The 24,501-nt window shown below is 50.5% G+C and overlaps 1 protein-coding gene and 1 pseudogene across 3 annotated transcripts; both read left to right on the forward strand.

Annotated features, from left to right (window-relative positions):
* Positions 1-156: 156 nt before the first annotated feature.
* On the forward strand, positions 157-275 carry LOC136633822 (5S ribosomal RNA; annotated as a pseudogene).
* Positions 276-7,253: 6,978 nt separating this feature from the next.
* CHST12 (carbohydrate sulfotransferase 12) lies at positions 7,254-23,766 on the forward strand. 3 transcript variants are annotated; one of them, XM_066640624.1, is made up of 2 exons: positions 7,254-7,400; positions 22,067-23,766. In XM_066640624.1, the coding sequence occupies exon 2, from the start codon at positions 22,148-22,150 to the stop codon at positions 23,417-23,419; it is 1,272 nt and encodes a 423-aa protein (XP_066496721.1). In that variant the 5' UTR covers positions 7,254-7,400; positions 22,067-22,147; the 3' UTR covers positions 23,420-23,766. The 3 variants fall into 3 exon arrangements, with proteins under 3 accessions (XP_066496721.1, XP_066496720.1, XP_066496718.1); XM_066640623.1 differs by lacking the exon at positions 7,254-7,400 and adding an exon at positions 7,452-7,790; XM_066640621.1 differs by lacking the exon at positions 7,254-7,400 and adding an exon at positions 9,342-9,429.
* The last annotated feature ends 735 nt before the right edge of the window (positions 23,767-24,501 follow it).

Consider the following 24,501-nt stretch of genomic DNA (forward strand, 5'->3'; position numbering starts at 1 on the left):
CCTGGGGTATGGCTGGCATAGGAGGGAGAGGGGCGCAGCAGGTGGGGATTGGCTGGAGGGGAACGGTCGTTGAAGGATGGCTGGCCAGGGCCATTCCAATGGCAAGACCAGTGGTTACCAAACTTACCTGGGTCATTACCACCCCTGCAGCCTCACTTTTCCAGCTCAGCTACCCTGCACGTGCCCGATCTCGTCTGATCTCGGAAGCTAAGCAGGGTCAGGCCTGGCTAGTACTTGGATGGGAGACCGCCTGGGAATACCGGGTGCTGTAGGCTTATACCATGATCTCGGAAGCTAAGCAGGGTCAGGCCTGGTTAGTACTTGGATGGGAGACCGCCTGGGAATACCGGGCGCTGTAGGCTTATACCATGATCTCGGAAGCTAAGCAGGGTCAGGCCTGGCTAGTACTTGGATGGGAGACCGCCTGGGAATACCGGGTGCTGTAGGCTTATACCATGATCTTGGAAGCTAAGCAGGGTCAGGCCTGGCTAGTACTTGGATGGGAGACCGCCTGGGAATACCGGGTGCTGTAGGCTTATACCATAGTCTTTCCATGCCCGATCTCGTCTGATCTCGGAAGCTAAGCAGGGTCAGGCCTGGTTAGTACTTGGATGGGAGACCGCCTGGGAATACTGGGTGCTGTAGGCTTATACCATAGTCTTTCGAGACTGAAGGTTGCCAACCAGGTGCCGTCTAGTTGGGTCTTGTGGAATCCCACGACATCCAAAATGGCGTGGCCCAAATCTCATATAAGGTTTTGTGAGATCTAAGATGATGGCACCCAGGTGAACTACCATGGTTTTGCTACCATGGTGATGTTTGAAAGTCTGCAATAACCCATGCTGCCACTTCAATCTGCATTTGTACCATGTCTGACCCAGACATTATTATTATTATTAGTATTAGTATTAGTATTAGTATTAGTATTAGTATTAGTATTAGTATTAGTATTAGTATTAGTATTATTAACAGTATTTATATACCGCTTTTCAACTAAAAGTTCACAAAGCCGTTTACAGAGAAAAATCAAATAACTAAATGGCTCCATGTCCCAAAAGGGCTCACAATCTAAAAAGATGCCAAGGAATACCAGCAGACAGCCACTAGAACAGACAGTGCTGGGGTAAGGTGGGCCAATTACTCTCTCCCTGCTAAAAAAAGGAGCACCCACTTGAAAAAGTGCCTCTTACCCAATTAGCAGGGGTACCCAATTAGCAGGGGTAATTAGCAGGGTCAGACATGACAACAGGAATTTAAACGGGCCTTTGCAATGATCTTGTGACTTACTAGTGACTTGTCAATCTGGAATGGGTGTCTTTGTCTGTATGTCCTGCAGGCCTCCCAAGTGAAACACGAAGACCCTTCCTGCCAGGCAGACCATATCTCAGAAAACCAACTGCCCAGGGCCAGGTCACCAGATGTCATTGCGGACCACCCAACCTACGTCTTTCCAGCTGTGACCAAAATCAAATTCCCTGTTGTTGGCCAACAAACAGGTACAGTCAGTTCTTGATATCCGTGGGGGTTAGGTTCCTAAAAACCCCAGCGGATACTGAACCTGCAAATACTGAACCATTGATCTGATGGAATCAATGGGGTTAGGGGGAGGTGCCAGCAGAAGACCTGCTAACTTACCTGCCTGCCGTGGAGACGTTCAGCAGGGCTGCGTGGTTTTGGTTTAACCCGAAACCAAAACTTGGCTTGCGGTCAGGAAAGTGTCGTGTGCAGCTGCTCTATAACGAGGACTTAAGTGTCTTTTTTGGTCGCTATCCAGAAGAAAACCCATTGCAAGATCTGGCCATGCACAACCCAGCCCATAGCACCATTCATCAGGGCGGCTCTGGTCACACCCGAGGCCAGGTTCTACCGAAGCGGGTCAGAGGTTAGTATGGACAGTGCCGTGTCAGTGGCATGGATCCTGGTGTGTTTGCTTTTGTAGGGATCTCTGGATTGAGCCCTAAAACATTTACAAAGTAGTGTACATAATGAAAGAAATGAAATGAAGGTTCCCTGCCCCAAGGGGCTTGCAATCTAAATGGTTGGCAACCTTCAGTCTCGAAAGACTATGGTATAAGCCTACAGCACCCAGTATTCCCAGGTAGTCTCCCATCCAAGTACTAACCAGGCCTGACCCTGCTTAGCTTCCGAGATCAGACAAGATCGGGCATGGAAAGACTATGGTATAAGCCTACAGCACCCGGTATTCCCAGGTGGTCTCCCATCCAAGTACTAACCAGGCCTGACCCTGCTTAGCTTCCGAGATCAGACGAGATCAGGCATGGAAAGACTATGGTATAAGCCTACAGCACCCAGTATTCTCAGGCGGTCTCCCATCCAAGTACTAACCAGGCCTGACCCTGCTTAGCTTCTGAGATCAGACGAGATCAGGCATGGAAAGACTATGGTATAAGCCTCCAGCACCCGGTATTCCCAGGTAGTCTCCCATCCAAGTACTAACCAGGCCTGACCCTGCTTAGCTTCCGAGATCAGACAAGATCGGGCATGGAAAGACTATGGTATAAGCCTACAGCACCCGGTATTCCCAGGTGGTCTCCCATCCAAGTACTAACCAGGCCTGACCCTGCTTAGCTTCCGAGATCAGACGAGATCGAGCATGTGTACTGTTGCAATCTAAAAAAAATGCACAATCGATAGCAGGAAACAGCCCCTGGAAAAGTCACTCTGGAATAGCAGGGACAAAGTGGATTGGGGACATTTGCTCTTCCTTTGCTAAGTGTAAGAGCACTTAAAAGGGGCCTTGAAACCTTGTTCACTCAATCATTGAGCATCCTTCAGGTATGTGGCATTTTAGAAAGAGAGGTCAGGTCCCCGCCCTGAGGAGTTTACAAAATATCAACACCAGAGAGTGGAAGGGGAGGAAATGGAGATTGGGGAAAATAAAGGAAGAAGAAGCCGTTATTATTAACAGTATTTATTAACAGTATTTATATACCGCTTTTCAACTAAAAGTTCACAAAGTGGTTTACAGAGGAAAATCAAATAACTATTATTGCAAGTGAACATCTGTAGGCTGAATCCAGTAGACTTTCCTGGGAGTAAGCCCCATTGAATGCAGTGTGGCTCTCTTCTGAGTGTACGCGCATAAGGAGGACTGTGAGTTTTAGTTGCAGTTGTCTGCCTTTTTGTCTGGTGCTGCAACAAACGGAACAGGATGGAACTGTGGTTGTTTTTGTATTAAAGAACACCACTCGAGGAATACAGGATGTTTTGGCAGCCCGGCTTAATAGCTGTTGTTTTAAAACAGCACAATGCAGGGCGCCCCTGGCAACAGCCGGAAAGATGTGAATTCAGTTTCCATATCGGGCTTCGGTCCGCCATGCCAGAAAGATATTATTGGAAAAGGAGAATTGCTTTTTCAGACGGCCTCATAATCGGAAGGGGAGAAATAATTGGAGCTAGATGGGCTCAGTCTGGTCTGACTGTGGAACGCTAACTCTCTAGAAAATTGCAAATCCAGGCAATTTGGAACATGGAGATGGCACTATTCTGGTTGATGAACCCTGAGGCTTGCTTCCTATGTCATGCTAGTTGCATTTTCCATGTGGCTTTTCTTCATGTGACACATGAAGTGCACAGGCTCACTGCTTTAGAGCATAAGAATCTCTGGGCTGGATCAGGCCAGGTCCAGTATTCTGATTCCGAAATGCCAGTCTCTAGCACAGTGATTTTCAACCTTTTTCATCTCACGGCACACTGACAAGGCACTGAAAATGGTCAAGGCACACATCAGGTTTTTGACAATTGACAAGGCACACCATGCTGCCAACGGGGGGCTCACATCCCCCATTGGCCCTACTAATAACTGACCTTCCCTCAAATTCCTGTGGACCACTCGTGGCACACCAATGTGCCTTAGCACAGTGGGTTGAAAATGGCTGCTCTAGTAGCTGAGAAGCAGGACACGATGGTCAATTGCTATAGTTTATCCCCTGGTATGTGCAGGTTTACTGCTGCTGTACATGGAGGATCCATTTCGATATCATGACTCTGGGACTTTGCCTGATCGCTTTCTAAGTGAGGTGTCATTGTCACTAAGAAAATATTGTTAACTGTATGTGGTGGGGTGATTGGTTGCACCTTGGCTAAAAGAGGTGCATTGATTGGATGCATGTGCTGAGGGGTGTTGTGAACACATTCCTCCTTAGTCCCTTCCGGGCATGAAAAAAAGTAAGCCTTTATTGTAGAGAGGGCAGGCATCCCTTAGGCAGAGTCTTTCAATGAACAGCAGCTAGCATGTTATGCCGTAGTAGTGGTGGGCCAGTTTGGAGTCACTGAACCTGATCAGAATGTCGACCCAATGTGCGGCAGCAGTGAAGAAGGCCAATTCTATGCTTGGGATCATTAGGAAAGGTATTGAGGCCTAAACAGCTAATATTATAATACAGTTGTACAAATCTATTTTAAGGCCACACCTGGAGTATTGCGTCCAGTTCTGGTCGCCGCATCTCAAAAAAAAAAATAGTGGAAATGGAAAAGGTGCAAAAGAGAGTGACTAAGATGATTACGGGGCTGGGGCACCTTCCTTATGAGGAAAGGCTACGGCGTTTGGGCCTCTTCAACCTAGAAAAGAGGCGCCTGATGGGTGACATGATTGAGACATACAAAATTATGCAGGGGATGGACAGAGTGGATAGAGAGATGCTCTTTACACTCTCACATAATACCAGAACCAGGGGACATCCACTAAAATTGAGTGTTGGGCGGGTTAGGACAGACAAAAGAAAATATTTCTTTACTCAGTGTATGGTCGGTCTGTGGAACTCCTTGCCACAGGATGTGGTGCTGGCGTCTGGCCTGGACGCCTTTAAAAGGGGATTGGACAAGTTTCTGGAGGGAAAATCCATTATGGGTTGCAAGCCATGATGTGCATGTGCAACCTCCTGATTCTAAAATGGGTTATGTCAGAATGCCAGATGCAAGGGAGGGGACCAGGATGAGGTCTCTTGTTATCTGGTGTGCTCCCTGTGCATTTGGTGGGCCGCTGTGAGATCCAGGAAGCTGGACTAGATGGGCCTATGGCCTGATCCAGTGGGGCTGTTCTTATGTTCTGACCTTCTTCTTCTGCACCCAGGGCCCAGGGAGAGCACCAGTGGACATCAGAAGAAGCAGCCTCAACTTGCTAACACAAGGAACCCCATGAAGTCAAAATAAAGGCACAAGAAGATGGGAGATCAATTCTGACCTGGCCGCATGTTTAGCTAGAGGTATATGGAGGGATCCAGTGAACTGGTACTAACATGGGCACGAGCAATTCTGGTGTCTGTTTTGGCAGCTAAATGAAACAGGTCTGACCTTAATGCACTGGGCTGCACTGTGCATCCCAGAATTCCTTGCACCATCGCAGAGAATACAGGTGTGCATGTAGCAGTGGATTCTGGGGGCGTCTCTCTGATTGCATGTGGCTAAAAAGTCCTGTGGACTCCTTGATGTTTGAGCTCCTTGGGCAATTGGATGGCACTGTGACCATAGGCATGTCCCAGAAGAAAAGGTCATGGATTTGACTTGGGACACTGCACACTCGAGAAGGATTATATGTACAGAGTAACCCTCTGTCTGCTCAGTTTGTTTTTTCCTCCCCTTTAAGAATCTAGGAGGACTTACCTCCTCATCCCACCCTATTTCTTGTAACTGGGGCAGAAGTGAGGTATGTCTGGGCTCTCACAGGAGGGTGGAGATGCTTTGGCCACAGGGCTAGCTATAGATCTTCTGAATGTTTAGCCAGGCAGGGGGAGATTTCAGGTGTCAGTGGAGTTCTAGAAGTCCAGTGTGGGGCATGCTGTAGAGGAGTTTTGATGAAGCAGGTTAGAGACAAGCACATCGGAAATGTACGTGATTGAGGTGCAAAGGAAACAACTCACCAGCCCCTTAGCCCCCTTTTCTTAGAGGCTGTATATTTTGCAAATAAAATTTGATGCTTACAGTTTTGAGATGTGATGGTTTATTCCTGGGAATCTCGATGGGGGGGGGATCACTTCCTCTTCTCAGCTGTCTTGTGATGGCTCTAGATATTCTGCTGAAGTTACCAATGCAGAGCTGTCAGAACATCAGGCATTTGGAGACAGGTGAAGCTGCCTGATAATTAAGAACATAATAATAATAATAATACAGGTATTTATATACCGCCTTTCTTGGTCTTTATTCAAGACTTTATTCAAGGCGGTTTACATAGGCAGGCTATTTAAATCCCCGTAGGGATTTTTACAATTGAAAGAAGGTTCTATCTTTCAAGGACCACAACATTCAGATCTTTCTGTCTTGATCTGATCGCACATTCTGGCCTCCATCCTCCCATGCTCAGAGCACATGGAATAGCTCGGCTCAGCTTGTCAGCTGCTTCAAGGTCGCACAGTGCCGGTGGCCTCGAACTGGCGACCTTGTGGATGTTATCTTCAGGCAAATGGAGGCTCTACCCTCTAGACCAGACCTCCTGCCTGGTCCCCACTGGATCAGGCCATAGGCCCATCTAGTCCAGCTTCCTGTATCTCACAGCGGCCCACCAAGTGCCCCAAGGAGCACACCAGATAACAAGAGACCTGCATCCTGGTGCCCTCCCTTGCATCTGGCATTCTGACATAACCCATTTCTAAAATCAGGAGGTTGCACATACTGATTCACTCCACAGCCAGACTCTCAGGGGAGGGAGTTTCAAAGTCAGGGTGCTAACACCAAAAAGACCCTGTCCTGTTGCCCCTCGCCAGGCAGTGGTTGAATGCAGAGTAGACCCTCCCCCTAGTGATCCCACTGGGCAGGCAGGATCAACTAGCCTGGATCTAAGCGGTTTATCTCTCCTGCATCTCCCCTTCCACCTCTTTACCCTTGGCCATGGAAACCTAGCAAATGGGCCATTAAAAGTGGACAAAGCTACGCCATATTTCCACCATCCACCAAATATTCTGCAAACGTTCCCCAAACCAACAGCCCAGGCTGCAGTAAATCCTGGGCTTTTGTGATCCGAGTGTGTCAGGCCTTCCATTTAGAGGGGACGCTTGAAATTCCTCCACTGCTGGCCCCCATCCAGTGGCAGAAAGAACTCTCTCCTTGCTTGTGGGAGGGCACATCAATGAATGCAAGAGGGGGAAGCCAGCCCGTAGGAAAAACAACCTTGATTCAGTTCGGAAGGATCTGAAGCATTCAAGAGATGCAGGAAGCCACAGAGGGGGGGGATTCTGCTCTCCCAATAGGCGGGGGAGTGGGAATAATTTTTTTTTGGGGGGGGAGCTTGGCAGGGTGAATAGAGGACTCGGTGAATGCGGCCTCACAGAGGGGCCGTTCATCCCACATGGACAGACTCCAAATGCTCAGGCTGTCTTGGCTGGGACTGCCGCAGGATGGGATAACATCGTGCTTCTTGCCCCACTGTCCAAACATTTCGACAAAGGGTGAGGTCATTCTGATCTTATAGGGTGGGAGAAGAGCAAGGCGGCAGGGCCAGGAATTTGTGCTAAGGTGCAAGCAAGAGGGAAAGGAAGGTTCGGGGGGGGGGTTTGTTTGAAGTGCAGCTGCCACAGGAGAAGCCCAAGCAATGCTCTCCCTAGAGGGAGAATATGGGTGAACAAGAACTGAAGAAAAGCCCTGTGAGATCAGGCCAAAGGCCCATCTAGTCCAGCTTCCTTGATCCCACACTGGCCACCTGATGCCTCTGGCAGAACTCAAGACAAACAAGTTACCTGCTCCAGGAGGAGGCTGTTCGGGCGGGACTAATGCTCTTAGCTCAGCATTTCTCAAACTGTGGGTCGGTACCGAGGAGGTGGGTCGCATGTCCATTTCAGGTGGGTCGCGTAGCAACTAGCTCCGCTAGTGGTGATGTTGCAGAATATACAGATGATACAGAAAATAGAGGGTACCGAGGGGCAGGGCAGGGTGGGAGAGGGGCCTGGTGCTTTGCCCTGAATTGGTGGGAAGATGGGATGCAGGGAAGGGGGGAGGGCTGTGTGGTCGGAGAAGGATCCAAGAGCCTCAGAGTTCTTCCTGCGCTCTGCTTTGACTTCCAGCCTGGAATATTTGCATTCCGAGCTCTGCCAATGAACACCACGAGCACCTGGTGCGATGAGCCCTTTGGCTGACTGGGGGTTAGAGATGAATGTCACTTGATGTCACTTTTGGCCATGGCATCCCTCCCAAGTGAATGGCGTTACTGCCGGTGGGTCCTGGCAGAAAAGTGGCTCCAGAATCCCAGCAGTTGTGGCTTAGCAAGGTGGTGCCTCCCCGTGGAAGAGCAGTCTACCTGGAGACTGGGACGAGGGGCTGTTGCAGGAGCTTGCTTCTTCAGAAGCAGCTGGTTGGGTGCGGGATGCTCCAGAGTCTGAGCAGTGGTGGCTTAGGAAGGTAGAGCCTCCCCATGGAGGAGCAGTCTACCTGGAGAGGGGGGACGCGGGGCTGTTGCTTGAGCTTCCTTCTTCAGAAGCGGCTGGTTGGGTGCGGGGTGCTCCAGAGTCTGAGCAGTGGTGGCTTAGCGAGGTAGAGCCTCCCCGTGGAGGAGCAGTCTACCTGGAGACGGGGGGACGGGGCGCTGTTGGTGGCTTAGCGAGGTAGAGCCTCCCTGTAGAGGAGCAGTCTACCTGGAGAGGGGCTGTTGCTGGAACTTCCTTCTTCAGAAGTGGCTGGTTGGGTGCGGGGTGCTCCGGAGTCTGAGCAGTGGTGACCTAGCGAGGTAGAGCCTCCCCGTGGAGGAGCAGTCTACCTGGAGATGGGGGACGGGGGGCTGTTGGTGGCTTAGCGAGGTAGAGCCTCCCTGTAGAGGAGCAGTCTACCTGGAGAGGGGCTGTTGCTGGAGCTTCCTTCTTCAGAAGTGGCTGGTTGGGTGCGGGGTGCTCCAGAGTCTGAGCAGTGGTGGCTTAGCGAGGTAGAGCCTCCCCGTGGAGGAGCAGTCTACCTGGAGACGGGGGACGGGGGGCTGTTGGTGGCTTAGCGAGGTAGAGCCTCCCTGTAGAGGAGCAGTCTACCTGGAGAGGGGCTGTTGCTGGAGCTTCCTTCTTCAGAAGTGGCTGGTTGGGTGCGGGATGCTCCAGAGTCTGAGCAGTGGTGGCTTAGCGAGGTAGAGCCTCCCGGTGGAGGAGCAGTCTACCCGGAGAGGGGCTGTTGCAGGAGCTTCCTTCTTCAGAAGCAGCTGGTTGGAAGCAGGGTGCAGCTGCTGCTGCTGTGGACAGCTTGGGGAGGATCAGGCGTTCTGGCCTGCGGAACGCACCGAGACTGGCCGCGCCCCCTCTCTCCCTGGGCCGAGCGGGCAGCCCTCCCCTGGCTGGGCAGCGCCTGCTCTCTGGCCGGCTGCCAGTCCCCCCCTCGGCCGGCTTCTCGCGAGACGGGGCGGCGCGGTCGCCAGAGGAGGAGCCGTGGATGGTGCTGAAGCTGATGCTGCCGGGCTGGCTGGCTGGCTGGGGAAGGAGGCGCCTGGGCGGCCCCGGGCGGGAGGTGAGCCGGGGTGATGGGGGGCTCCCTGCTGGGGGGCTCCCCCGGGGGCGGGCAGGGCTGGTGCAAGCCGCCCGCGCAGGGCATCAGGCACGGGCTGCGCTCCAGGGCTGGGCATGGAAGCTGGAGAGCCGCAGGATCGGGGCCGGCGGAGCGCTCCTTGGGGGCGGTGACGGGGGGGGGATTCCCAGCAGCAGGCAAAGGGTGGAGGGTCTGCTGGGCACTGGGGAGATGGAGCCCTGGCTGGTACCTGGAGCAGGAAGGCGTTCCGGCAGCCTGCGGAACTCCTTGCCACTGGATGTGGGGGTGGTGCCTGTCCTAGGTGCCTTTCAAAGGGGGTGGGACAGATCGAGGGAGGGCGAGTCCGTTACAGGCGAGAAGCCACGATGGGTATGGAACCCCCCTGGTTCTGGAAGTAGGCTCTCGCTGCCACGCCAGGCGCAAGGGAGTGGCACCAGATTGCAGGCGTCTTGTGTGCCCCTGAGGCTTCATCGTGGGCCACGGCGAGGTGAAGGAAGCTGGGCAAGGTAGGCCCCCTTTGGCCTGTTGCTCTTCTGAGCAAATCTTGCAGACGGACTTCTTTGGAAGTCTTTCCTGGAGCGAAGCTGTCAGCCTCGGTTCCTGTTGTGATCCACATTGGGCCTGCCCTGGAATTAGGCTTGACCGGCCTCTCTGGCTGTCTTTCCTTTTCATTTTCAAGGGATGTGGTCTAGGATAAATTTTTAGGTGGTTAAACTCTCATTTGGGGGGAGGGATTCTCACCAGTGCACTCCTTGGCATGGCCATAGTTCACTGAAGGCGACATCCCAAGCAGGTTTTTTTAAAAATAGGATTGCAGCCCACTTGGTCAATCCATGTTGGGTGGATGTGGCCAGGTTGCCTTTGGGCTCACCCGGCTGTCCCCTGTGGAAACAGGAGACAGGGCTTGGGGGCTGATCCACCAGGGCTGTCCTGACGCTGTCAGGTTAGACTTTTCTAGGCCTGGAAAAATCCTTCCTCTAGGTGGGTTCCAAGCTGGTTGAGCAGCACTATTAAATGAGTTTATTTATTTATAAATGGGTCTTCCGGAGGGGAGGTATCACATGGAGTGCCGCAGAGCTCTGTCTTGGGCACTGGGCCATTCAACATTTTAATAAATGATCTGAATGAAGGGGGTAGAGTGGGTGCGTATTGAATTTGCAGCTGACACGAAGCATGGGGAAGGGGAGAGAGAGAGAGAGCTAAAACCCTAGAACAGGGGTGTCCAAAGTTTTTGGCAGGAGGGCCACATCAGTTCTCTGACACTGTGTCGGGGGCTGGGGGGGGAGAATTAATTTACATTTAAAATTTTAATAAATTTACATAACTTTACATAAATGAATATATTAAAGATGAACCTATATGAATGAATGAGGGTCTTGCAATAGCTCAATGCCTATAAAAGGCCTTGCACAAAGCAAGGCTGGCCTTTCCTTTGCTGCCACTGCTGCATCACAGATGTGAAAGAGCAAGCAGTGGAGGGAGCTCTCATCCCACAGCTCACACGAGAGGTCAAACAGTCGCCCTCACGCTGAGAGAAGTTGCATTGGGCCAGTGCAGGCTTCAACAAATCTCCAGAGGGCCAGAGGCTCATTGGAGACTGGGGACTCCCTGAGGGCCGCATTGAGAGGCCTCAAGGGCCACAAGTGGCCCCCGGGCCGGGGTTTGGGCACCCCTGCCCTAGAAGATTAAGTTAGGATTATTATTATTATTATTATTTATTAACAGTATTTATAGACCGCTTTACAACTAAAGTTCACAAAGCGATTTACAGAGAAAAATCAAATAACTAAATGGCTCACCATGATCTTGGCAGGCTCAACTTGTAGGTCTGTAACAACAAGACAAAAAGTTCAAGAGGCACAAATGTAAAGTTCTCCAGGTAGAAACTATTTGTTTCTGGGTGGGGGGAACCTGGTTTGGTGCAAAACAGTACTATGTTTCTTAGCATACCCTAGGATAGCCATGTTCAACCACTGTGCCATGGCACACTGGTGTGCCATGGATGGTCTGCAGGTGTGCCACGGGAGTTTGGGGGAGGATCATTTGTTAAGAGGGCCACTGGGGGGATGTGAGCCCCTGCTGTCAGTGTGGTGTGCCTTGTCAATTGTCAAAAAACAGATGGTGTGCCTTGACAGTTTTAGTGCCTTGTCGGTGTGCCGTGAGATGAAAAAGGTTGAAAATCACTGCCATAGGATGAACATAAGCCAGCAGTGTGATGCAGCGACGAAAAAGGTGAATGCGTTGAAACTGCAGGGAAATAGATGTTAGGTCAGACATGAAAAATTGTCTTACTGAAGCAGTTGTCCAGCACTGGAACAGCCTGCCCTGTGTAGTTGTGGGCATTCTCCCATTGCACGAGACTGGATAGCCACAAGTCAGGGATGCTGCACTATCAGTTGCCTGGACTGAGCAGAGGGTTGGACTAGATGACCTCTAAGCTCCCTTCCAATTGTGTTGTGTGATTCAGGTGCTGGTGTATGACAGAGAAATACTTCCCTTTTCTGGGGTATCCCCACCGGCCGGTGGTTAGTAACTGCCTAAGCTAACCGAGAGGCATCTGTTGAGTCATCCTGTGGGCCTTTCTAAGAGGATCTGACTGAAAATCAGTGGAAACGAGAAATAGAAAGATGCACTGGAAAGCATGGCTGCTTATACAGTCAGAAGGCAGGGAGGGAATTTCTGTGCATAGGGCAGCATTTACAGCTTCTAAAATGTGTAGGGTGAAACGCTGTTTTCTAGATTAGATCTCTTCAGGCCATGTGGGAAGTGGAGCTTTCTGTGCCGCTGAGTCAGTGTTTTGGTTCTGACAAGGAGATGTGGGAAGCTCTGTCTAGCAAAGGGGTGGCAAGTGACCGGACTGCAGAGAACACTGAGCTAGAATAGGCCAGTGGGCTGATTCGGCATCAAGCGATCTGACTCTGCATTCGCAGAGATGTGTTCCATGGGACATGTTCACAGCATTCTTCTGTGTGCAGCCTGAGCAGTTTTCCCAGCCTGCTATGGAGACTGGTACAGGTTTTGGCACCATTGCTGTGTCATGAGCAGCGATTCTCTGACTCTGCATGACTGTGCACCGGTACAACCCAGACAGATACACGTTCTGACCAGCCTGGTTTTCCTCTTTCTCCCCCTGGCTCCATCATGGTGGTAGAGAGGGGACCATTCTCTCCCTGAGGCTGCAGGTGTCCAAAACTCCAGGTTGCAGTAGCATGAAGAGAAAGAACAGCATGGTCCACGTTATAAGTTGTTGCACACAAACGCCTTAGTGTGGTTTGACAGAAAGCGGTCTCTGTTGACCTTCTTGTCTGCAAAACTTCCAGCCCTCTCTTCTTGCGACAGCAGAAACCCAACAACCAGGGCAGTTTGAAAACGGCAACTAACTGAGAAAATGTAGTTGGGTCAAGAACCATTGACTTCCCCACCAAGGCTAGTTGGAGCAGCCACATCTTGATGAGGTGTCCCAAAGAAAAAGTGATGTTTCCCTAAGCTGGGGTCACAGCTGAGAAGGCCCTGCACCCCACCACACTTCTGTTGGTGAGGGGCCCTGTTGCAGTACCTGTGTCTTCATTGACTTCCAGCAGATCTTTGGGCTTTCAGATGGCGGTCTTTCCCAGCCATACCTAGAGATGCTGTCAGGAATTGACCCCGGGACCCTGGTGCTCTCCTGCCCAGTTACAGCCCCTGATCTGCATTTGATTGTTGTTGGCAATCTTCAGTCTCAAAAGACTCTGGTATCGTGCTCTGAAAGGTGGTTCTGGCACAGCGTCTAGTGTGACTGAAAAGGCCAATTCGGGAGTGACAATCCCTTCCACACCGGGAGCAAGTGCAGTCTGTCCCTGGTCTGTCTCCCTGGCTATGGGCCTTCCTTCTTTGCCTCTTTGCCTCAGACTGTTGGCCAAGTGTCTCTTCAAACTGGGAAAGGCCATGCTGCACTGCCTGCCTCCAAGCGGGCCGCTCAGAGGCCAGGGTTTCCCACCTGTTGAGGTCCATTCCTAAGGCCTTCAGATCCCTCTTGCAGATGTCCTTGTATCACAGCTGTGGTCTACCTGTAGGGCGCTTTCCTTGCACGAGTTCACCATAGAGGAGATCCTTTGGGATCCGCCCATCATCCATTCTCACAACATGACCGAGCCAACGCAGGCGTCTCTGTTTCAGCAGTGCATACATGCTAGGGATTCCAGCACGATTGTGTTGTTTGGAACTTTGTCCTGCCAGGTGATGCCGAGAATGCGTCGGAGGCAGCGCATGTGGAAAGCGTTCAGTTTCCTCTCCATTTGATTATTCCTAGTAATAGGCTCTTGTTTCATGTACCTGTGCCAGGTTTGGTGCACTGTATCCTTTCAGTGATGTTTATGTCTTGCACATGAACTGCTTTTAAGGCAGAAATGTCCCATGAGGTTACAAATACAGATAAACATATATTTCATATATGCATACATATGCACACGGGAGGGCACCAGGTTCAAGTGACCTCTTCCTGGTCTGCATACACAGTGAGAAACCAGAGCCTGGTCAGGACATTTAATTGCTGTGGATTTTGGCAGGGTGGGGGAAGGCTTTACTCATGCATGTTTTCTCAGCCAGCCCTGTTTTCCTTCCTTGGGGTTCTGCCAACAGGCCTGTCAACCCTTGAGAGACTTCTGCTGTCTGGTTCAGGGAAACCCCTTTGCTTATGTTCTTTCCAAATCCTCAGTCCCTGAGATATGGCATTATTTTGCTGCAGGGAAAATGGGTGGTGGGGAACCATGGCTAGTTGCCATGGTGTACGTTCATTGTGCTGCTGATATTATTGCGCTGGCTGTCCGATTTACGGATGGCTGCGTTGGTGCTTTTGCGCAGGCGGAGAACGTCCTTTGCTGGTGCAGGCAAGAGCCCGCTGCTTTGACCTATGTATGTTCTCGCTTCTGGACAAACTTTTGGAACCAAACCAGTATGTAGAGGGAGGTTAGTGTACTTATGGTAGATACTTTGTTGTCTTTGTACCGGCTACAATGAAATTTCAATATGTTACACTGTGCCGGTGTCTGTGTCGTTTCTACAGAGGGAAAGACCCTGCCCCCAGGATCTTACAGTTTCGATCAGTGATTTTTCAACTGCTGTGCTGTGGGCGTGCCACAAAAGGTCCACGGGTGTGCCACGGGAGTTAGGAACACAGTGGTTGAAAATAGCTGAAAATCTCTTCCAGGTTCTGCAGCTCTGTTTCTAGAGGCAGTGGAGGAAGAAGGATAGACCATTCATTCGTATAGACAGTTGCCCTAGAAACAGAGTCACAGAACCCGGTAAAGTCTCCTGGAAGCCAGAAGTGACATCACAAGATGTATGGAGAAGACCATAGAGGTCGGTGTGCCGTGAGATGTAAAACATTGAACATCGCTGGTCTTGATATTGATGTAACAGTGACAAGAGGGTGGGAAGCGGGAAGCATATGGGACAGTTTCTGTTCCGTGTGTTCAAGCTTGGTTGCCCTGGGGGTTGTGGACTAAGAAGGCATTGTGCCAAAGGCTTCATGGAGAAGATGGATTTAAGAAGAGAGGAACTGGGTGCATAAGGAATCATGTCCCAGAAGGACGGAAGGGAGAAAAGCCGGAGTGGTTTAAGGGAAGTGGAGACTTTGGGACAGTTGATGGTGATGGAGGCGGAAGAGTGAAGGGTTCAGGCAGAGAGATGAGGGGGTGGGAGGACTGGGCCTGGGAGGGGAGGCAGGGACGGTAGCAGAGCCTCCCACCGGATCAAACCCCCCCTCCTGGGCAAAATCTGTCGACATGGGGCGGCACATTCCTGTGCCAGCGATTTTGCTGGTGCTGGATTGAGCAGCCCCATAGCAGCAGCTGGGGCTTCCTCCAGGGCAAGGGTAGAAATGTCCCCTTCCCGTGGGGAGACCTCCAGCGGCCTTGCTGCTGGCGACGGCTGATTCAGCACTGCTGCATTGCAACCTGGGCAGTTCGGTTAGGATTGGAAAGTTAGTCAGCTTGAGCTGGGGTGGCTGCTGGCGTCCTGGGGAAGTGAAGAAAGCAAACTCATGGCATCTGTGGAGCAACGTGCAGGGAATGGCGCATGGCAGGAATTGCCAGTTGGCTCATCCTGTTGCATCAGTGACATGTGATGGCCCCTGCTTTGCTGAAGGAGGAGGGAAGGGCTTGTTCGTGTCTGGATCCGGGATGGCACCTAACACCCTGGTGTGGTGTTTCAAACACTGGGTGGTTTGCTTCAGTTTCCCTTAGCTGGGGAGCCAAACTACACATGACGTGCGCATGTGCTAAACTTTGGTCTGGCTATGTGCACCCCCACCCCCCCAATTTGTGATCTGATATAGGATAGTGGCCAAGAGTCTGAGCCAGTTTGAATCTAACCTCTGCCCTGTATTAACTCAGTGGACTTTGGCAAGCCACTCTTTCTCAGCCTCAGTTTTCCGCACCTGCGATATGGGCATATTAATGTAGATTTCCCTTTTTTTTGGGGGGGGGGGAGATCTTGTGAGGGTGGCCTCTAGTTAATACTTGTGAAGTGCTTTCCTGGCTCAGCTGTATAAATATTAAGAATTATTATTAATACTAAATAGTAGTCATGAGGGGTCCTGATCCTGATTGGGACAGAGGCATGGCAGTGGAGGGTTTTAAAGTCTGGTCCCTACTACAGTTCTGATACTAATGTTCCTTATGGCTGCTATTGGGGTGGGGTGGGGAACCAAGAATGTGAGGGCTAGTCATGTGATGATTATGATGTGTGGATTGTCCCTTATGAAGGCTGCTCTTTTATCTCCCCTGGAAAGGGACCACAACTGAGTGATGAAGCCCAGGTAAGCCTGGACAGCATCCCCAGGTAAGCCTGGAAAAGACTCTAGTCCAGGGGTGCTCAATAGGTGGATCGCGATCTACCGGTAGATCGCGAGGCAAAATGAGTAGATCGCGGAGTGCCGACCCCCCCCTTCAGGTGCCTCTGGGAGGAAACGCCAGGAGTAAGGCCCATTGTACTCAATGGGGCTTACTCCCAGGTAAGTGTGGCTAGGATTGCAGCCTCACAGCCTAATCCTAGGCATGTCTACTCAGGAGTAAGTCCTGTTATACTCAGTGGAGCTCAGGGTACACCAACATACATTGTACACAAAAATGTTATATGTTATGATGGCGCGAACATTGTAAAAAAAACTCTGGTAGATCTCCGGGCCTTGCTGGGTTTCAAAGTTGCTCTCGAGCCAAAGAAGTGTGAGCACCCCTGCTCTAGTCTGTCTCTGGACAGAAAGCTGCTACCAGTCATTGTTGTCAGCGCTGACCCAGGCAGAGGAATGGGCTTTGGATGTCCTTTGGGTCTTATGTGAATTTGCACAGCTACAAGTGCTGCGTGTCTGTCTTCTCCTCTCCCCCACCCACCCTGTGCAATTCTCGGGGACTTTCCTCTGAGTAAACATGGGCTTTATTGAATTTTCTTTCCCTTAATCAAATATTTCAGTTGTGTTACTTTTGGCTTGAGAGAGGTTTACACAGCAGGTACACTTTCACATGGTGTCCTGCTTCGGGTTGTGTTGACTTAAAACAGAAGTCCGGTAGACCTGGTCAGTCAGATCCAGAGTGAGTTTTAGGGCACTGGAAAATTTTCTGTGAAAGAATCCGATGCAAACTTTTCCAGAGAAGCTAGATCATGGGACACAGCAAATACTCCTATTGCAATATGCACCCCAGAGATGTCTGTGATGCTGTGACCCTTCGATGTGTTTGTGGATATGCTTTCCTTGCCACTTTCTTCTCTTTCATCCCCCCAAATCCTACTTGTGCATGCCCTGCTCACTTTGGCTATGTGAATTCCAGAAGAAACCAGGAAACCAGGGTTTGCTTGTCTTCAGAAAGCAAATCCTTCTCAACATCCCCAGCTCACGAGGTTTTATCAAATATTGCTTGCAAGCCTATCTCTGCAGCTTTAAGGGCCAGCAACAGTTTAACATCTGTAACGGGTACAAAGCCCTCTGTGGTTTATTGAAGACTTTTGCATTTGCCTTGGTACCATAAGTTGTTGACTCTGCTGACTGATCAGTGGCTGAAACCCAGGTTCAAATCCTTGCTTAGTCGCATAGTTCATTGGTTAACGTTACCCCCTTTAACCTACCTCACAGGGTTGTTGTTGAGCTGGGTGGGAAAAATAGAGCTAGAGTTAAGGAACTTTTTGCTTCCTCAGTTTCCTGGAGGTGGGGATACATGAGCCCCAGACCTACAGGGGAAAGCCTTTAAAATGCACACGCTTCAGTTTTCGAAACACATCTATGACCTGCATCCAAGTGACCAGTGTTTCTCGAACTGTAGGTTGGGACCCACTAGGAGAGCCGCAAGCCAGTTTCAGGTGGGCCCCCATTCATTTCAAGGTGTATTTTATTTTTAATGTATTAGACTAGATGCTACCATGGTATTGCCTGCCTGCCTTGCTTGGGGGCTTCTGCCCCAGTGGCACATCTGAGTCCCCTCTGTAAGAAACTGGATACAAGACTAGATGGACCCTAGTCTTGAGGGACCCAGAGGGACTAGGGCAGGGGTACCCAAACCCCGGCCCTGGGGCCACTTGCGGCCCTCCACTGCTTGCTGTTTCACATCTGTGAGGCAGCAGTGGCAGCAAAGGAAAGGCCAGCCTTGCTTTGTGCAAGGCCTTCTATAGGTCTTGTGCTATTGCAAGACCTTCATTCATTCATTCATATAAGTTCATCTTTAATATATTCATTTAGGTAAACTTATGTAAATTTATTGAAATTTAAAATGTAAATTAATTCTTTTTTTTCCCCTGGCCCCCGACACAGTGTCAGAGAGATGATGTGGCCCTCCTGCCAAAAACTTTGGACACCCCTGGACTAGAGGGACCCAACAGGGCTCGTCCCACATTCACAGTTCCTTTGAGAAATCCCACAGTTGGAACATTTTTCATGCCCTCTGAAGTTAATCTGGCATTTGGCCTGAACAGGAATCTCCTTAAATTTTGTTAGATGAAATCTGGTGATGACTTCCACCTGGAGGGCCTTCCCCCTGATGTGTAGGAACAGGGTGTGACAGTTCCGCAAAGTATAAGCAAAAGTCGCTTTGTCCATGCTCAGAGGAATTGTCTGTTATTGCTCCAACCTTTCTCAGAGCGGTAGTGAGCCTGCAAAAATTTGGGCCTTGAGTTCTGGCACCCACTCAGCTCTGAAATGAAGCCAGGGATGGGGGTGTTCTATTTTCAGCCGCCTCCTGACATTCTAAAGTGACTCTGCTGCTTTTAAATTGCATTTTGACTTCAACTCTGGAGTCAGCTGATCCTCTCGCATGCCACGCCGCCGTTTACTTCCCGGCCAAACGCTCGCGGCGCATGTATGGGCTGACTTGCCTGGAAGATGTGCTCCAAGGAGGGACTTGGTGGAAAAAATCCCTTTCAAAACGCCAAACTGCTTGCACGTGACTTTGTTTGTTGTCATAACCCCCTCTTAAGGTTTGTTTTCTGGCATGAAGGAGAGCATTCAGTGTCTGCGGAGAGGACTGTTTATTTTCAAGGGCTTGCCACCCCTTAAATATCCATGGCGGTTCAGACCAAAAATGTGACGTCACCTGCCTCCCATGTGCGTCTTTGGCAGAAAACAATGTGGCATTTACAATGCATAAATGCGCTTCTTGTCTTTGGATGCCACATGCTGGACAAAAACAGATCTGGGAATTGTGCAAGACTTGAAGCGTGACAAATTAAGCACACACCCCACTTTTTCACTGGCCACCTTGCCATCGTTTCCAGAACCTTTCAATCTGTTGCAGAGGATCCTGGGCTACGTTCTGGCATGGACTGTCAATTCATGTCGAGCACTGCCCAGATCTCTGGGGCTGTGCCATCACCTGACACAGTCCAGGAAATCACATCCGAACTTGTGATGGAAGCCTTGTGTCAGGTGGAAATAAGTCAGGAAATACCGTATTTTTTGCTCCGTAAGACGCACCTGACCATAAGACGCACCTATTTTTTAGAGGAGGAAAACAGGAAAAAAAAATATTCTGAACCAAATAGTGCAATAAAATATTGAATAAACTATAACAGAATAACATTTGAACCATCCCCCCTTTCTTAGGTTGAATGGGATCATAAACTGGCATGAAGATCCCTCCCTTTATTAGGGTGAATGGGATCATAAACTGGCATGAAGATCCCTCCCTTTATTAGGGTGAACGGGATCATAAACTGGCATGAAGATCCCCCCTTCATTAAGGTCCCCAACGTGCATTCTTTTTTGCAGTATTCGCTCCATAAGACGCACACACTTCCCCCCCACTTTTGGTTCCCCAGACACCCTTCAACCCCGCATTAGGCTGGCACAATGGCACTCTGGATGATGTGGGAAGAGGGAAGGAAGGAGAAGGAAGCCATGGGGGAACATCAGCGCAGACTGCTTGCAAATAGCCCCTGGGAAATACAGTCAGATCCAAGTTGGAGATGAACTCGGAGATCGTAATGCTCCTGCATGCCCCTGAGCTTCATGTTTCTGAGCCCAGAAATGCACGTCTTGAGGACGTTGCTTCTTGCAACATCCACAATGCTCCCCTCCAGCTGCACCATGTACCGAAAATGGCTTGTAGGGCAGCGTTTCTCAAACAGTGGGTCGTGAGCCTATTTCTGCTGGGTTCCGTAGCACCTGGCTCAGCCACCATTGAAAATAAAGAGCTGAAAATACAGGGCAGAGAGCTGCTGGGGAGGGCAGGGTATCGGTGGGAGAGCGCCTTGGTGCCTGTTGGGATGCTGGAAAGGGGGCTATGTGGTTGGAGCAGCACCCAAGCCTGCCTTCTGCTTTGACTTCTGAGCTGGAATGGGTTGAATTCCGAGCTATGCAAAGCAACCACACGAGCATGCGGTGTGATGGGACCTTTGGCTGATCGGGGCTTAGGTTTCAAGCCGAAATGGATGATGTCATTTCTGGCCCTGACATCACTCCCAGGTTAACGACATCACTTCCGGCGAGTCCTGACATTCTGAAAAGTGGCTCAAAAGATTGAGAACCGCTGTTATGCAGGATAAGTTGCTTTCAGACAACCCTGTTTGCTGGTGTGGGATGGCCTCACTGAATGCACACAAGAGTCCCTGTGCCTTTTACTTCCTTGCAGAGGGAGCGTTTTAATTGCAGGCTTAACAATGCGCTCTGGAATGCTGTCTCATTGGAGTGATGGAATGCTCTCTCCTGCCAGAGCGGGTATCTTCTCCTCTTTCCTGGCTGTCATCAACTAGTTCTTGCATGGTGGAAATGGTCCCTGAGGCAATTTCCTCTGTTGCCGTGCTAAAAACATGCAGATAGCAGCATTTCAAAAAGCCTGCATGTGCGTAAGGAAATGCACGTGAAGAAATAAGTTTACTGCAGGTTTTTATGACGGCTCTTCCCTTCGGAAGTCTTACTGCCCTAACTTGCAGGTTTTGTTGCAGACATCACCTTGTGAAAGAGGCATTCCCTCCGATGTGAGTGAAAAGAGGCATGCCTCATTTCAGGTAGGAGCACATTAAAAGAAGCATTCCCCCTTTCCTCTTGCATAGGAGGGAATGCCTCTTTTCCAAGGTGATGCCTGAATTAACACATGCAAGTTAGGGCAGTAATACCTCTGAAGGGAAGAGGCATTCCTCTGAAGGGAATGTGTCCCCTGCACTATGGGAGGTTTTGCTGTATAATAATAATAATAATAATAAACTTTATTTATATCTCGCCCTTCTCCCTAAAGGGACCCAGGGTGGCTATGTATGTTGTGTTATGCATATATTGTGCAAATTTGAATTGACTCTAAAAACACTAAGTGCTAAGTATCTGGATTCCAGGCAGGAGGAAGTTCTCCTGGTTTATGTCCTTGTAGGAAACCGCATCATGCGTGAAGTGGCTTTGAAAAGTGCTGTGAACAAGGGAGGGAGAGAGGCAGGGGAACAGAGATTAGATAAGACGCCCGGCAGGCTGCCAAAGCTCTGCTCTGATGAGAGCAACGAACTTTTGGTTGGCCCTTAACTTTCATTTTCCTTATGGCTATGTTATGCTGTGACAACAGTACATGGCGACCGACTGCGGTATTTTGCGCACGGCTCCGCTGACACGCGCAGACCAAATGGCCCGGCTGCAATTGCTATTTCCCCATACAACCCTTTCACTCCACTGCCTGCTCACTCGGGTGGCCTCACAGTGGTCATCACAGAGTTGTGGGGTTGGAAGGGTGCACCCACAAGGTCATCTAGTCCAATCCCTGCCTTCTAGCAGGGAATCCTCCTAAAGCAGGGGTGTCAAAACACATATCACACACAGAGGCCCAAAGTTAGCATTCATGGTGCCTGCTGAGGGCCGGGAGTGACATCATTAAGCAGAAAGTGACATCATTGAGTAGACGATGGCCAGAAATAAGCACTTGGTTCTCGCTTAGAAATTCATTAGCTGCAAATGATAGAAGAGGAGCTAGGCAAATCCTCTTCATATTTTCAAGAGCCCAATTATAATGGGGGGCCGGAGAAATTGCTTCCAGGGTTTCATGTGGCCCAGGGGCCTTATACTCGACACCCCTTTAAACCCCTTTCCTAGAGCATCTCCAGCAGGTGTCAGTCGAACCGCTGCTGTAAACACGGCATAAATTTTAAAGGTAGGCTAATTTTGTGTTTGGTATTGTTGCAGGATCCTCAGCACCCAGAAACACCATGCAGGGTCTCTGGAGCTTCCACCTGAGCTGGAGGTGAACTTTTCAGGGAGCCGCTGATGAAACCCCCTGCCAGAATGACTAAAGCACGGCTTTTCCGCCTTTCCGTGGTGGTGGGTTCCATCTTCATGATCCTCTTGATCATTGTGTATTGGGACAACGTTGGGACGGCTCACTTCTACCTTCACACCACCTTCTCCAGGCCTCACAGGGTGCTGCCCACTGTGTTGAAGGAAGGTGGCCAAGGTCCCCTGTCAGAAGTGGATGAGTTTTTGGAGACTCTTCTAAGTGCTGACCTGAGGCAGAACGTTGATCTCGGTCGAAAAACGGAGCAGCCGCCCGTACAAGCGTCGAGCAGGCCGGTCGTGGAAAACCTGGAGGAGAACGTAAGAGGCTACGACTGGTCTACTCGCGATGCGAGCTTGATCCTCGACCAAGAGAAGTTGCAGGCCGAGAGGCGACGGACTCTGAGGGACTTCTGTGCCAATTCCAGCTTTTCCTTCCCAACCAAGGAACGCTTGTTTGATGACATCCCCAACTACGAACTGAACCACCTCATCGTGGACGACCGCCACGGCGTCATCTACTGCTATGTCCCCAAGGTGGCCTGCACCAACTGGAAACGGGTGATGATCGTGCTCAGCGAGAGCTTGATGGACCAAGGCGTCCCGTACGCCGACCCCCTGGACATCCCCCGCGAGCATGTCCACAACACCAGCACCCACTTCACCTTCAACAAGTTCTGGCGCCGCTACGGCAAGTTCTCGCGCCACCTCATGAAGATCAAGCTGAAGAAATACACCAAGTTCCTCTTTGTCCGCGACCCCTTTGTCCGCCTCATCTCCGCCTTCCGCAGCAAGTTCGAGCTGGAGAACGAGGAGTTCTACCGCCGGTTTGCCGTCCCGATGCTGAAGCTTTACTCCAACCACACCAGCATCCCCACGTCGGTCAGAGAGGCCTTCGAGGCTGGCCTCCATGTCTCCTTCTCGGATTTCATCCAGTATTTACTGGATCCGCGGACAGAGAAGCTGGCGCCTTTCAACGAGCACTGGAGGCAGGTCTACCGCCTCTGCCACCCGTGTCAGATAGAGTATGACTTTGTGGGCAAGCTAGAGACCTTGGATGAAGACGCAGCGCACCTGCTGCAGCTTCTCAAGGTGGACGGCCTCCTCCGCTTCCCTCCCAGTTACCGCAACAGGACAGCCAGCAGCTGGGAGGAGGACTGGTTTGCCAAAATCCCCATGGCCTGGAGGCAGCAGCTGTATAAGCTCTACGAGGCAGATTTTGTACTCTTTGGCTACCCCAGGCCAGAGAACCTGCTTAAGAACTGACAGAGGCAGTTGCTGGAAAGAGAGGGTTCAAAATGCCAAGGGTCGCCCCTTGTTCCAAACAAGCGAGTCTGTCTGCCTCTGTTAACACACACAAGTGTACCTTTTCAGTATTTTGCACACCTAGGCCTGGTTGCAAGCTTCTTGGGTTCTCCAAGTCAGAAGAAGGGAGTTCCCTTCCCCATGTGTGTGTGTTTTTTTTTAAAATGTCAAACGTATCTCATTGTTTGCGGTTAGGATGCGGCTGTCCATTCCACTGGCTGTAATTTTTTTGGGATGCTTTTTATTAGTGCATTTTTAAAAAAAAGAAAAAGAAAAAGAATTAATATATTAAAATATTTAATACAAAATTGGTGGTGTAAAGGTGTGTGGCGGCCATACTTGCGGCGACGTGTCCATCAATGATTCCTTCCTGTTTTTTTCCTGAAAGAACAAGCCGTTACGGCTTGTACGAAGAAAGAGGTAGGGTAATCAATGAATGAGAGGCCCCTCCTGACTTGGTTGCCCCGGGCTTCAGAGCCAGGCCAGATTATGGACAGCAGGATGCAATTCCAGACCTGTATGTTTTCTGAGTCGAGGTGCTGCAACAGAAGCTGGGGGGTTTTGCTTGGAGGTGGTGCTGGGTCCTCCTCTGGGTGCAAAAATAAGCTACAGGGGTGCGTCCCCGTATCAGCGGGGGATCCATTCCAGCCCCCTTCCCCAATGAGAAGAAACAGTGGATATGGGGGAACCCTATCTCTGTGGCCTCCCCCCTAAACCCATTAATGTCTAAAGGCTTACCGCTACGAAAATGTTATTTTACAGGTAGCCATAAGCTAGCTTATAGCCACATGCTGGCAGGTTGCCAGCAGCCTGAATGCTTGAAAAGACAAGGTTGATCACCGATAGGAAGCAGGAAGTTGACTGCTTCCTATTAACCTTTGATCTCTCTTTCAAGCATTCAAGCTGCCGGCAACCTGCCTTCGCGTCGCTGTAAACTTGCCTGCTTATGGTGACCCGTAAAAGGAAGAACATTTTAGCAGTAAGCCTTTCAGCAGAGTTAATGGGATCTTGCAGGTAAATGAAACCGCAGATACCAGATCCGC

This window comes from Tiliqua scincoides, chromosome 13 (assembly GCF_035046505.1).
Source record: "Tiliqua scincoides isolate rTilSci1 chromosome 13, rTilSci1.hap2, whole genome shotgun sequence".
Lineage (NCBI taxonomy): Eukaryota > Metazoa > Chordata > Lepidosauria > Squamata > Scincidae > Tiliqua > Tiliqua scincoides.